Source organism: Dasypus novemcinctus, chromosome 11, assembly GCF_030445035.2.
Source record: "Dasypus novemcinctus isolate mDasNov1 chromosome 11, mDasNov1.1.hap2, whole genome shotgun sequence".
NCBI lineage: Eukaryota > Metazoa > Chordata > Mammalia > Cingulata > Dasypodidae > Dasypus > Dasypus novemcinctus.
The window spans coordinates 75,547,948-75,562,273 of record NC_080683.1 but is presented as its reverse complement, the minus strand read 5'-3'; the positions used below and the strand labels follow the sequence as shown (position 1 = coordinate 75,562,273).

General features: G+C 33.2%; 1 protein-coding gene across 1 annotated transcript in view; it reads left to right on the top strand.

Moving 5' to 3' along the window:
• The window catches only part of ASCC3 (activating signal cointegrator 1 complex subunit 3), a 465,644-nt gene that overhangs the window by 375,808 nt on the left and 75,510 nt on the right, over positions 1-14,326 (top strand). The window contains exons 34-36 of the mRNA XM_058307189.2: positions 1,691-1,816; positions 11,575-11,686; positions 11,880-12,014. Coding sequence (XP_058163172.1) covers positions 1,691-1,816; positions 11,575-11,686; positions 11,880-12,014 — 373 coding nt within the window. The remainder of the gene's footprint in view (positions 1-1,690; positions 1,817-11,574; positions 11,687-11,879; positions 12,015-14,326) is intronic.

The window sequence follows — 14,326 nt, the reverse complement described above, 5'->3', positions numbered from 1 at the left end:
TTGACTGTGCCAATATATAGTCTGCCACCAATAAACTGAAAATAGCATAGCAATTTTTTTCATTCAACTTATTATGACATTTTCTCATGTTCTTAAAATATCCTATGAAAAAACTATTTGTGAATAGTTTCAACAGTACTACTATGCACTTAATATTTACTGAATGAATGAAGGAAATATTTTTTATCACAACTCTGCTCACTACCCTATCTATTCTCTTTCTTGTCACTTCTCCTTTCATCTCCATCTACTTATTCTGTCCTTACTCTAATACCCATAAGTATGCTTTTCCTTACTTTCCAAGGTATTTCTTCTGTCACCTGCTCCTACCGTACCCCTCTCAGGTATCTCCTTTCTTCCTTAAAGTTACTCCCTTCCTGTCAGCCTGTGCTTATTTTTAATCCATCAAGTCATTTCCCCAAAATGATTATTAGCAGTAAGTATCATCTACTGGGTACCTACTGTATAACAGATACTAATGGTTGTTTTCAACAAATTATTACTAATATTAATATATTCTGGGAAAATACTACTTTATCATATTTTTATTAAATTCTCTTTGACTAACCCACTTTTTTTTTATTTTAAAAGACTCATTTTATTTATTTATCTCTCCCCACCCCCTTGTTGTTTGCACTTGCTGTGTCTGTTCGTCATCTTTGTTTCTTTAGGACATACCAGGAACCGAACCCAGGACCTCCGATGTGGGAGGGAGGAGCCTAAATGCTTAAGCCACCTCCATTCCCTGCTTTGTTGTATCTCTCATTATATATTTCCTCTTGTGTCTCTTGTTGTCATCTTGTGACACCAGCTCACCGTTCTCCTCATTCTCTTTAGGAGGCACCGGGAACCTATGCTCCCTGCTTTGATGGTCTCTCATTATGTTTTTCTTCTTGTGTCTCTTATTGCGTTATCTTGTTGTGTCAGCTTGCCGCACCTGCCCATCATACCAGCTTGCTGTCTTCTTTAGGAGGCACCCAGAACTGAACCACAGACCTCCCCCATATTATAGGCAGGAGCTCAGTCACTCGGGGAAGCACTCCCCTAACCCACTTTTTATTCATGTTCAAATAAAAGCTATAACTTACTTTTTATTTTATTTTATTTTATTTTATTTCTTAAAGAAGTTTTAGATTACATAAATATTACAGCAAAAATATAGGGGATTCCCATATACCCCACCCTCTGCCCCTCCCATACTTTTCCCCATTAACTTCATTTTTCATTAGTGTCGTACGTTTGTTACAATTGATGACCACATATTGAAGTATTGCTACTAACCATGGTCTGTAATTTACATTATGGTTTATACTTTGTACTGTACAATTTTATAGGTTTTGACAAAATGTATACTGGCCTGTATCCATCATTGCAATACCATGCAGAACAATTCCAGTGTCCCAAAAATGCCAATATAACATCCTTTTTAAAGAAAAAAATGTATATATACTGATTAATTAGGTAGTTTCTTGAGTTCATAATACTAAGTGATTTACAGCCTCATGGTGAAAAGATACTGAACCAAAATTCCCACCAGAATAATTTGGAATGAAAATATGCATTTGTTTTGGTATCTTAGAACATAAAATATGGATTTTGGGTAAGTGCTAAATAGGGATTTTAGATAAGTGCTAAATTTATGTTTCATTTAATGTTCATGTATGGTTTCCATATCTCTCTCACTATATAGCTTATTAGAAGTGCTCTCCGACCATTTAAATGCCGAGATTGCTGGTGGCACAATAACATCTAAGCAAGATGCAATGGATTATATCACCTGGACTTACTTTTTCCGACGTCTTATCATGAACCCCAGGTAAGCTGAAAGCTTCCTCGAAGAGCAACTATTTACCTTTCTGTTTTTCCCTGAAAGAAGATGTGTTACAAAGTAATAAACTCTAAATTCATCAGGAAAACTCTAGATACTTAAAGAAAAAACAGAACTCTGGACATTCTAGGTATATGAATTTATCCCAAGAATCAGATGATGTCTCCAATATGATCATAATATGTTATGATCTGTTAGAAGATTAATACTTTTATTTGCTACTTAGCATATTATAATTATCCTCAAGGCATAATGATGAGTATATCTTCCTGTCTTCAAGGGCTGATCTTTTAAAAAGTGTGGGAAAGAGATCGGTAAATCATTACAATGTAAATCATAAGTTCCATAATAGCACTGTATAAAAACCTATGAGAATGAAGATTCACAGAAGAGGTGATACTTGAACCAGAGCTTGAATGAGGAACAGGAGTAGAAAAAGATAGAAGGCATTTCTGGCAGAAAAATACTGTACGGACAAAGGCCTTCAGGGCTTCAAAGTCATAAGTGTTTGGAGAAGGCCAAGGAGTTTGATGTAGCCAGATTTTAAGAATAAGGGAACAGGAAGATTAGGATCCAAAAGTGGGCCACACACCAAAGAGCAAAGAGCCTATATCCCTATATGTTTTATTTTCTTTATATATTTTTGGTAGTGTGAATTGGTAATGAGCTGGAATGGGGAGACGTTTACAACAGGAAGACATGTTAGGGAGCTGTTTAATAATAGGGTGATGAGGACCTGAACAGATGCAGAAAGAATGGAAGGAGGGACCAAATTTGGGGGACAAATTCTGATGTAAGTTGAAGGAAATATTAAATTATTTTAGCACCTTGATTAAAATATTAATAAGTCTTGCCTATTGGTAACTTAAGACATTTATTCCTTTTCAGCCTAGATTTCTACTTAGTAGGAGTTTGAGAAGGTGGACGTTTTGCTCATTTCTTCAATTGTTATTGGCCTCTGGATTAGGTACAAAATATCATTTGGGGACATGGCTGCAGTATTAGTGAAAGGGCCATCCAGCACTGTATATTTACTATAATAAACAGCTTACAGAATTTGAATCCTGGTATCTTGTACTGGCATAGAATTTATATGTACGCCACTCCTACCATCTTGTTGGATATTGAAGAAATGGAGGCTGGGAAACTAAAGTGACTTTCCCACTATTTCAAACCCAGTCTGCCTAAAACTGAATTAAACATGTAACTATCAAAATCTTCCTCTAATCTTTTAAAAATTATTTTATTAATGTTATCACTCTGCATCTATTTACCTTGACTTCAAACCTCAAATTTGCTTTTTAATTTTTTCTTTTCCCTTGCTTCTGTAGTTCTCCAGCTACTTAACCTGCTTTTAATCTATTCCCAGTATAACCTAATTTGTAGGCTATCAGGTAGTATTTATCAGAAATTGAATGTATTATATTGGTGGTTAGAACTAGATGTGGTTTAGTTAGTAGACACAGAATGCATGAGGTCTTTAGATTCAGGGAAAGCTTTGGCAGACTCATATGAGAGTCTTGTGTGAAATTCATGAAAGTGAGATGAGCCAAGAGTACAGTTGGAGATACCAATCAGAGTAGGGGCCCCACTGAAAGGGAACTAGAGGAGGCATCACTCCCTGTTGCTCTGATTACAAACAGGCTTCTATGTTAATAATATTAAGGTGAAAAAATCCATATGCAACTTTAATTGACGGTATTAATTTGGGACAAAACTAGCTCAGGGAAGCTTAGCACAGTGGACAAAGGATGAAATCCTGAAGGGATATACTTGGGTTATCATTTAAAGAAATTATAATGAGTCTCTGAGCCAGGGGACTTCTTGTGGATTGACAACCTGGAATGTCTCCTGCTCACATAGCTGTTAGTATGAATAAGCTAGTGTCCTTAGTTCACATTACCATGCCTACTCTGTGTAATGATTATCCTTGCCTAGGAGGAAACCCTGGGTGGGAATGAGAAAGGTTTATCACCCTAATGCTGTGAATTTGATGAATTGTCTTAAGGTACTTAGTAGTCACGGCAGCTCCTTTTCTTACCCCCTTGCTGCCCCAACAGGAGGGTTAGGAAAGCTTAAAGGAGTCATCAATACACACCACTTTGAAGTGAAAGATTCCTCTTACTTTCTTGCTTTTGCTGTCAGTATTCTTCCCTCCTACAGTATCCTCCCAAACCCTGATATAAAGCTAAGCTCTAGCAGCCTTAAAACTCCAATTACATGTTGATTAATGTACCTTCAATTGACTTTCAAGAAATGGTAATTTATCCACTTTCAACCATCCCTATCAAGTATGCTGTCTACTTTAGTAACCACCTATATATATTTTGAGATTAAGACTAGAAACTGTTATTATGACTCAGGTAGAAGCCTATGCCCAAGCCCCTTCCATGTAAGTTAATCAGTCCAGAACAGGTCCAACAACATTATTTTTAATGGAGCTAGCTAAGATTTGCAACTATATGCAGTTGTCAGAAGGTAGCAGTAGCATAAAGAATGATCACTAGTCTCAAGAATCTCCCTAAAATGGTAAGATATAAGCGTTTCAAAATGACATTTATGTTCAGTAAACATTTATTGAGTGCCTACTATGTTACAGGCACTGTTTTAGGCATTTTGAAGGTATATTAGTAAACAAAACAGACAAAAATCTATGCTCTTGTGGATTTACATTCTTGCAGCAGAGACAGCAGAGACATTTAAATGTAACATTTTTTAAAAATAGAGAAAAAATACATATAGAAAGAAAGCAATTGTAGCAAAATATTAAAATATTAATATTAAATAATTTTTTTAAGTATGTGAAAAGATAAGTGTTTCAGAAAAAAGTGGAGCAGGGCAGGGCAAACTGGGAAACTTAGGGGGTGGAGGAGCACTGCACCATTGAATAGGGAATTAAGGTGGGCCTCATTGAGGTGCTGACATTTAAGCAGACTTGAAGAAGATGAGCGGATTGGTCATTAATATCTGTAGAAAGAGCATTTTAGGCTAAGACGGCAGAGAAGATCTAAGGCAGCCCTGCCTTGTGTAATCAAGGAACAAAGAGGAGAAGGTATGGCTGAAGCAGAGAAACTAGGGAGAAAGGAGTGAGAGATGAGGTGTAGGGAGGTGGCGGTAGAAAATAATACAGGTCATGTGGGACCATATATATATATATGGTGGTAAGGATGTTGACTTTATACAGGATGAAATGGGAACTCTTGCAAGGTTTTGAGCAAAGCAGTGAAGGATCTATTCATGTCACTAATCAGATCAACTATAATAATAACTGTTATAAATGATACAAACTTCCCTTTTGAAAAATTGAAATTCTCAGATCCGTATTTTTACAAATCCAGCTAAATATGATTTACAAGCAGCATCCCAAATCAATGATAAAGGAAAGTTGAAAATTAAGGATTGAACAAAGATGAAAAAGTAATAGTAAAGAGAGAAAGCAATAGCTATAGAATTAAAATCAGACAAAAACAAAATTAAAGTTAAAAAAAAACAAATTACATGGAACAGAGAAGGATTCATAGTGTTAACAAGCACAAGCCATAAGAAGTTACAGTGGGTTACAAATTTTTAGTTAACTATAATAAAACAGCATCAAAATACATAAACAAGTTAACTAAATTGCAGTCATGTTGGGAAACTTCAGCCCATCTCTCTCAAAAATCAACATGTCAAGTAGATTAAAAATATTTCATAAAATGGAGAATTTGAATAACAATATTCTTGACTATGTGTGTATATCTTGGTACTGTACCTCCAAAGAAAAGAATATACAGTATTTTCAAACACTCATGGAAAATTCATAAAAAGTTACCATGTTCTAAACCATAAAGAACACCTCAGAGTATTTCAAAGTGTAGAGATCATAAGACTACACACTCAGTGTGTAATTTAATAAAGCCAGAAATAAAGAATAAAAAGGATGACAAAATCTAACCACTTAGGATTTGAAAAACTTTTATTCTAGGGATAGTTTAAATCAAAATAAAAAGTACAGGCTAGAGCTGAACGCAAATGAAAGTGCTGTGTACCTACGAATTTTAGCCAAAGCACAATTCCAAAGAATATTTATATCTTTAAAGCCTCTGCAAGAAAATGTTAATGCTTGAAAATAAAATAACTAAACATGTACCTCAGGAAATTAGATGAACCATAGCCAAGCACAACTAGAGGAAAATAATTTATAGAAATAAAAATTGAAATTAATATAATTGGAAACAAAATCAATAGACTCTTGTCAGTAAACTTGTGTGATCTCTAAACAGACCAAATTTTAAAGAAAAATTCCTAGTGTTTTCTGAGAGTCTACTATATTTGAAACACTATTTCAAGAGCTTAACTTGTTTAATGCCATTACCATCCTTATTTTATAGCTGAAAAAATGGAACCACAGGAAATTAAGCAACTTGCCCGCAAAGGCACAATGCATGAGTGACAGAGCCATCACTGGCACTTAGTGGGAGTCCAGTGGCAGAGCCATCACTGGAACTCACCCATTCTGTGTCCAGAGACCATATTCTTGATCACTTGGGTCATTGTCAGCTCCAAAACTCAAATATTCACACTCCTTGATCACTTACTTCTCTTAATAGTGCTATGTTGAGAAGTGTATTCTTTTTGAAAAATGTGCCATACTCATTCCAAATGCGTGTAACTTACAGGTTCACTTAAAATAAAAATAGTCAGTTTTAATATCTATTACTTTGCACCTGGATAAAAACAGGAAATGTGCCTAAATAAATTTTAACAATTTATGGGCTTTATTTAATCTTCTGTGGTCGAGCCTTATGGTTTTCTGATTGGCCCCTGATTTTATCTTTTTTTTTTTTTTCTTAATTATTTTCTCTGTTAAAATCACATTTCCACAAACTGAAAGCAAAGAAAGGCACAGGAATTTAGGATATTAATAAACTTATCCTACTTTTTTTTAGATCTGGTAAAAGTTTTAAGGTTAAAATCATTGTCCCAAATGAGGAACTTGTATTATGTATAGTTTTAATTTATCCTTAATACTCCCTTTCGCCCAGTGCCATAAATTGAGATTTGACTATTGGTTGGGGGCAAGGATGGAGGGGCAGTGTATGTATGGTTGTGTGTGTGCATGTATGTGTGACATGAAAGTAGATTGAGGTTTATTTAAAAATAAAAAAGACAAAGACCACTCTCAAAACGTAGTCATAAGTAGATAAGTAAATATGACCCAATTCCTCAGTTCCTTTCTTTTATCCCACACCATCACCAACAAAAGTAAAACAGATTGACAAAGATTTCAACCCACTATTCCTGGTTTGTTCTCTCTCTGTTTATATTGTTGCATACATTTATCTAGGTCTCTTTATTTCATACAAAGCTATGTACTTAAATGTGTAAGTATTATATGTAGACATTAGCTTGTTCAAATGAATATAAACACATGTACTGGTGCTTTGATAAAGCATAATATATTCCAAATTGAGTTCTGGATTCAATTTGTATTTTCAGTTTTACCCTATTTTCCCCCTGAGAAAGCTTTTAAATATTTTTAGGACAAAAATGTTGTGGTAGTTTCAGCTGTCCCTGCAACCACTTTCATTATTTGTGTCATTATTATTGCTGCATAATCTGAACATAAAAAGAACATGGTGCTGTAACAAATGACTTCCCAGTACTGACATTTATAGCAGCAGCATTTCAAGACTGATGAAAAATTTCCCAGTGAGATCTCTGGCCAGGTTTACATAAACCAAACAGGAAATGGCTGCCATTATTCACATTAAATCCAAACTGTTTGGTGTAACTTTATCTATGTTTTACATTACTATAAAATCTTTCTAGGTCTCAACTGGTTTAATTTCATCCTTTTTAAATGTTGGAAAATGAAAACTTGAGGTTTTCTGGGTGATATTCTTGTTTTTCCTTTGCTAAGATCTTTTAAAGATAATTATTTAAAACTTGCTTCAGTTTTTGATTGTTTAAATTTTATGAACTTTGTAAAATTTTATGATAGGGAGAGATTTGTTACAACTTTTTCCCAATGGACTGCTAATAGTAGTTAGCTTGTCTAGCCCATGTGCTAGATGCTGTCAGTATCAAACTGCCTTTGACTTTCACACCTCTCAGGGGACTAGTAATTGTTGTGTTCAAACAGCCTGTAATTGTGATCCCGCTGGCTTTCTCAGTACGCTTCTGGCTATTAGAATCATTAAACAACTCAGCACCTGTTAACAGCATTGTAAATATTCAACCCTGCTTGTGTGCAGGTTGAGTCCAATATAGAGAAATCTTACAGTGCTCAGCCTCATAAATTAGAGCTTCTGACAAGTCAATTATTGTGAAACTGGGTTTCACTGTGAAATAAATGAAATAACATGCTGACTAAAAGGTAGGCTGTCTGTTTATGGCAAAGAGAAGAATGACTTGATGATTCAATGCAGTGGCCATGAAACTACGTTGTATCCTTTATCCATAATTAAACAATTGCATAATATGTTTAAAATAACCAGTAAGTTATAAAGTTTGTAGTGTGGAGACTGCAACATGAAAACAAACTTTTTTATTTAGTTGTTGCATGCTTTTTTAAAAATGATTATTGAAGTTAATGATATGTAAGCTAAATGCTTATACTAATTTAGCCCAGAAATTGCAAGTAACTGGTAATTTCACTTCATGGAGGTGAAAGCCATATTATGCTACTAATGAAATTCATATAAATCTAAACTCCTTCCATCATTCACAGAAATGTGTCAGAATACCACTCTCAAAATTTTATGTGACCTAGAAAATTTACATTTTGCTTTTATTATTTTAGAGTTGTAGCAGCTCATATATTTTACAAAGGTATAATGATATATTTCTTTTATAAGGATTTGGAAATGTTTTAAATAACCTCAGAACCACAATCCAAATATTAGCAAAGAATAATATTTGGAAGAAATCAAATATTAGTGAAGTTAAATAACTAATAAAAGTAGATACATTTTAGTATTGTTTTGGCTTCACAGGAGATAAATCTTAGTGATTGATTGAGATTTTGCCATTTTATTTTTGAATATAATATTATAACTAGCATTCTCTATTTTTAGAAGTTGTCATTAATATGTGCCAGAATACTTCATGTAAACAAACAATTTTAGGGTTTTTTAAAAATAGTCTAAATTGCCCCCACTTTAATCATAAGTATTAAAGTATTTATACTGAATATCAATTCAAGCACTTGAATTGAATTTTATATTTCCTCTGTTATAAAAGCTAATAAGAATGTTGGTGAGCATGTTTAGAAAACAAAAATTAAATCCAGAAGAAATCTCAAAAATTTTTATATTCTTCTCAAAGAAATGTGTTAATTGTTAGCAAGTTGGATTATGAATAATATTTAGTCATCAGATAATGTGTTATTGTCTCAGAAATATAAGGTTTTAGTTGATTTTTTTCTTTGTGGCAACTTACTTTAAATGTTTTAGAACTGCTTACCCTGGCTGTGCGTTATTCATATAAAAGCTACAGATTAGTCTTAAAATGCCCCAATATACTTAAATAAATAAACTTCAGAAGGACATTAGCCTATCAAAATGTATCCACTAAATGTACAAAGCAATGAATAAAATAAATATAAAAAGAACCTGTAATTGTTTAAGGGAAGTTTTTACTATTCATGGTATTTATATTCATGTACCAATTTATTCATTGAAGTGTTGAAAATTGACATTCTAGTCTATATTTATGGGACAATGGCTTGTAGTGATTAGTAGGAGCATCCAAGGGATTTTTTTTTTCAAATGGCATAATTTATAGATTAAAAATGAAATTTTACCTTTTTGTATTTCAATGTATATTATTTTCAAAATGTTTTTTCCTTTTGTGATTTTAATTGCATAAATATTACACTACTTTGGTTTTTGTTTTACAAATGGTACTACTTATACAGTGTCCTGAGCACATTTTCACTATTGTTTTCATTTTAGAAACAACTTCATCAAATATGTGATAGTAACTTTATCAACTATACAATAATGTTGGAAAATGTATAGTCTTAGCAATTTAAAAGAATATGAAATATAAAGTAAGCCCTAATATTACAGAAATTTTGGCTGATGAATTCACTTCTTGAAAAAAACTGAAAAAAAATATTTTTAATAACTTATAATGGCTTAGGGGTTTGTGTCTTTTATGGGATTTTATATATCCTGATTTTTTATTTTCACCTCTAAAACAAAAGATATTATTCCAACCAAATACTACTTTATAGTCATTTAGAAATATTTTCTAATGCCTTTCTCACTTCACTATATGCTTGGTTAGATATAAATTTGTACATTTGGTTTAAATTTACTATAGCAGTAGGTTTAGTACTTATTTAACTGTTGATTGTTAAAGTTGTTTTATTTTAGTCCATGACAAGACCCCTTCCAGGAAAATCAGTAATTTCTCTACACATTAAAATTAAAAGTATTTCTTATTTTTTTTAGCAAATCAATTTTATCGATACATATTAATAAAGCATATAATTCATCCAAAGCGTGCAATCAATGGTATTTGGTCTAATCACAAAGTTGTGTATTCATCACTTCATTATTTCAATAATAAACCAAAAAACAAACAAGCAAGAAAATTCCTTACCTCTCAATCTCTCTATGTTTCTGGCTATTCCTGTACAATTATTTATTTATTTATTCAGATATATTCACATACCATACGATCTATCTAAAGTGTATGATCAATGACTTTTAGTAACTACTTCTTTATTAAAATTTAAAACCTCAATTTATGATTTATAGTTCTTTTCCTTAATTATTCCAATATTCTGTTATTCATGCATATTTAATGGAGACTCTCATATTTAGGTGTATCTAGCTCTTTGTAATGACTTCCTTATCTAATAAAATGTATCTTGCCTTGATTTAAGTCCTGCTTTTGCATATTTAAATTTTTTTTTCTATTTTACTCAACCCCCAAGCCTTTCTGTTTACATAAAGAAAACAAAAAATCGCCATCATTGACTGTATTTCTCCAATCCCTCAAGTGGTGAAACCCTTAGGCATGCCTCTTATATTTGCGATTTGAACACTCTTTTCCCAGGCTCTGAATATCCCCTTCTATTTCTGTACAGATATAAAATACCTAAGTTCAGTGATCAAAGCCTGTTCTCTGAAGCCACTTTCCATTCCTGGTTCTTAATTTGTGAGGGGAAAGGAAGATAGGACATAGAATTTCCCCATGCTCGGGTAAAGGGTCCACCCAGTAGGAATTAGAGAATTGCCATGACTATGGGTGTAATTCCTCACCCTTTGGACTAATTCCAAGCAAGAATTCCTAGTAGTCATAGGGATTTGCCAAGAACTTTTGGGGGTTACAGGAACTTGGAAAACATACAGTGTTGAACCTTTGTGTCGTGTGTGCATTTTGAGACTTAAGTTGGAATGTTTAATAATTTCTAAATTTAGTATGTAAATTTTACTTTTGTGGAGATGTGTAAACCTCAGTAATGCCAGGTTTAATACTGAAGAATCAATGTTTAATGTGATGCAGAATTTTATTGCTTATACTGATTTAGTAATTTAATGAATTATCATTGTTTATTAGTGTCAGTAAACCTTAGTATGAGACTTTCGATCTAAAAAATGGAAAGGATAATTGCAGTTACTTCATTTCTTTGATTTGCTGTAGAAATAATGTTTTTGAAATTTTGAGAAGAAAAGGACTTATATGAAACTGAGGTGATGGTTTCAACAGAAAATATGTTGAAACAAATAACAATCTTGCTTGTTTTCTAGCTACTACAGTTTGGGTGATGTGAGCCATGACTCTGTGAACAAGTTTCTATCTAATCTGGTTGAGAAGTCTCTGGTTGAGTTGGAACATTCCTATTGTATTGAAATTGGAGAGGTAAGATTCAATAATACACATTCCAATTGTAAAGATTGCCTAGCTTTTTAACAATACGAGGTTTTTCTTATAATGATAACCAAAATCTTTAACAAGATTTTGCAGTTGCAACCTGCAGTATAGGTTATTAATTTTATGAACTTACGTACTTCTGTTGAACTTTTTATTGATATCATTTTATCTTTTGAAATAGGATAATCGGAGCATTGAACCTCTGACATATGGCCGAATTGCCTCCTATTACTATTTGAGACACCAAACACTTAAAATGTTCAAGGAGCGTTTGAAACCTGAATGCAGTGTTGAAGAATTGCTTTCAATTCTAAGTGTGAGTTTCATGGTGTTATTGGGCTATTTTTGACTATAAAGAGGTTGTATTTTATAAATTTTACTATTTCATGCCTTCTCTTTTAAATTGGGTCTTTCCATCTAGTTCCTCTTGAAATTTGGCAGAAACTGTTCATGAAGTCCTTTCCTCTGTTAAACAAAATCATTATAAAGCAACATATCTAGATCATGTTCCCCTTAGATAAGATTACCACATCATTTATTGTCCAAACCTACATCCTTTTGAGAGTGAGAGGGAATAATAGGTGTAAACTGGACTGTCCTGAGCAAACGGGATGATCACCCTGTCCTTAATTATAATCCTCTCTCTGAACTATGATTGAAAGTTTTTCTTATTGCTTCTCTTGGATAGTTCCTGTTGATTCTTACCTATGATGTTACTGAAATTTCTTTATATAAGGATCCACATGATTGAAGTTCTTAGAATTCACGCCAGGAAAGCCATTTCATTCCCCCACCATTCCCCCCCACCCCCCGCCCCAACCAAAAAAATGGTTTATCAGATGATAGAAAGCTATTCTATATTCACTTTTCCTTTTTTGACAGGTACCTAAGACCTAAATCTAATAGAAGTCAATTTGTAGTTCATTTATTTTTACTTATTAGTTTTGAAAATAATGTAGAAGAAAAATGCTGAAGCAATAGTTAGAAAACCAGAGAATTATAACATCAGACCTCTTCCTTTACCATCTGTACTTCAGTTTCCTCATCTGGTAAATGGAGTTAATAAGATCTGTTTCAAAATGTTAGTGTGATAATATATATCTGAAGCACCTGGTGCCTTTCCTAGAACATAATACAGCAGACTTATTTTCAGTTTGTATTTAAAATGAGCCAAGATTAAATCAGTCTCAACATGACTGAGATATGGAGTCGGATTGGTAGTATATTACAACATCTAGGGTAACACTTTCAAACTACGACCTCCCTCAATGATTCTGAGTATCCTTCCTTTCTCCCACTTCCACCCCAGTTAACCATATGTCATCTAGGCCAACCTCAGGTTTGATGGTACTTTCTTAAAAGTTAAGAACCATTGGACTAATAATGTCTTTAAGGTCTTTCTCTTATAAAATCTCTGATTCTGTGGTAATTCTTTCACTTACTAGCTTTTTTCTTACCTCTTACATTGGTTTCACATTCTCAATAAGCTTTGATATCCCATTCACAGTTTTTGAACTCTTTTTCCTTTTGAGAAACTTACACATAGATTTTGTTCCCATCATAGGGCCAAATACATTGTAGTGAGTCAAAAAATATTTGTTAATGAATGTATAGATTGATGGATTGATCCTGTCTTAAATCAGTTTTCTATTGTTTGCTCTGTAAAAGAGAGTAGAGAAAGTATATGTGTCAGTTATCATAAAATTTTTTGAGGAACTAAAAATTCATTTCTAAGGGAAGAGTATAAAAAATATGAAAAAAACTTTTTTAATTCTCTAAGAATGAGAATTGTATAATTTCCTAGTCTAATGATATAATCAGATACATAAAAATAGGATTTTTCTGGGGGAAAGGCTGTTAGCACAGGCAGCAAAATAATGGATAATAAATTCAGTTATAAACCTTAAACTAATATCTGTTCAACTTAATAATATAGTTTTTCTTTCATATATACCTAACTTGATACATTTACCTAATCTGATATTTAAAAGCACTTAGGTAGCTTCAAACATAATACAATAATAGCTGACACTATTTTGAGCTATTTTTATATGCCAGGCACTGTTTTATGAACATTACATTGATAAACTCATTTAATCCTCACCACAACCATCTTTGATATTCATAACATCCCATTAGTATTCCTATAATGCAGCTTAACCAATTTGTTCAAGATTTTACCGCTAGTGAGTAGTTGGCAGTCTAACACCTGAGTCTGGGCTCTTAGTCGCTGTACATAACGCCTCTTATGTCACACACACACACACACACATACACAGTGAGGTGGGAGTTACATAGTACCTCATGTAGGGGTACAATGTTTGTAAAGGAGATTTGTGAAAGCCGTATGCCTATTATATTCTACATCCTCCTCTACCGCACCAAAAAGGCCAAGAAGATGTATCCAATACCAAGGGAATTAAATCATTATCCCCTATCCTTCATTCTTCTCTATGAAAAGATATTGATCAAAACCAGGGGTCTGCTCACATCCTGTCAGAATCTTGTTTCTTTCCGGCATTACAAATACTCTACCTAAAACCAGTTGCACTGATCTCTTGGTATATTTTTTTATCAAAATACAGTCAACTCTTTAAGAATAACTGAATAAAGCAAATCAACTGCAAA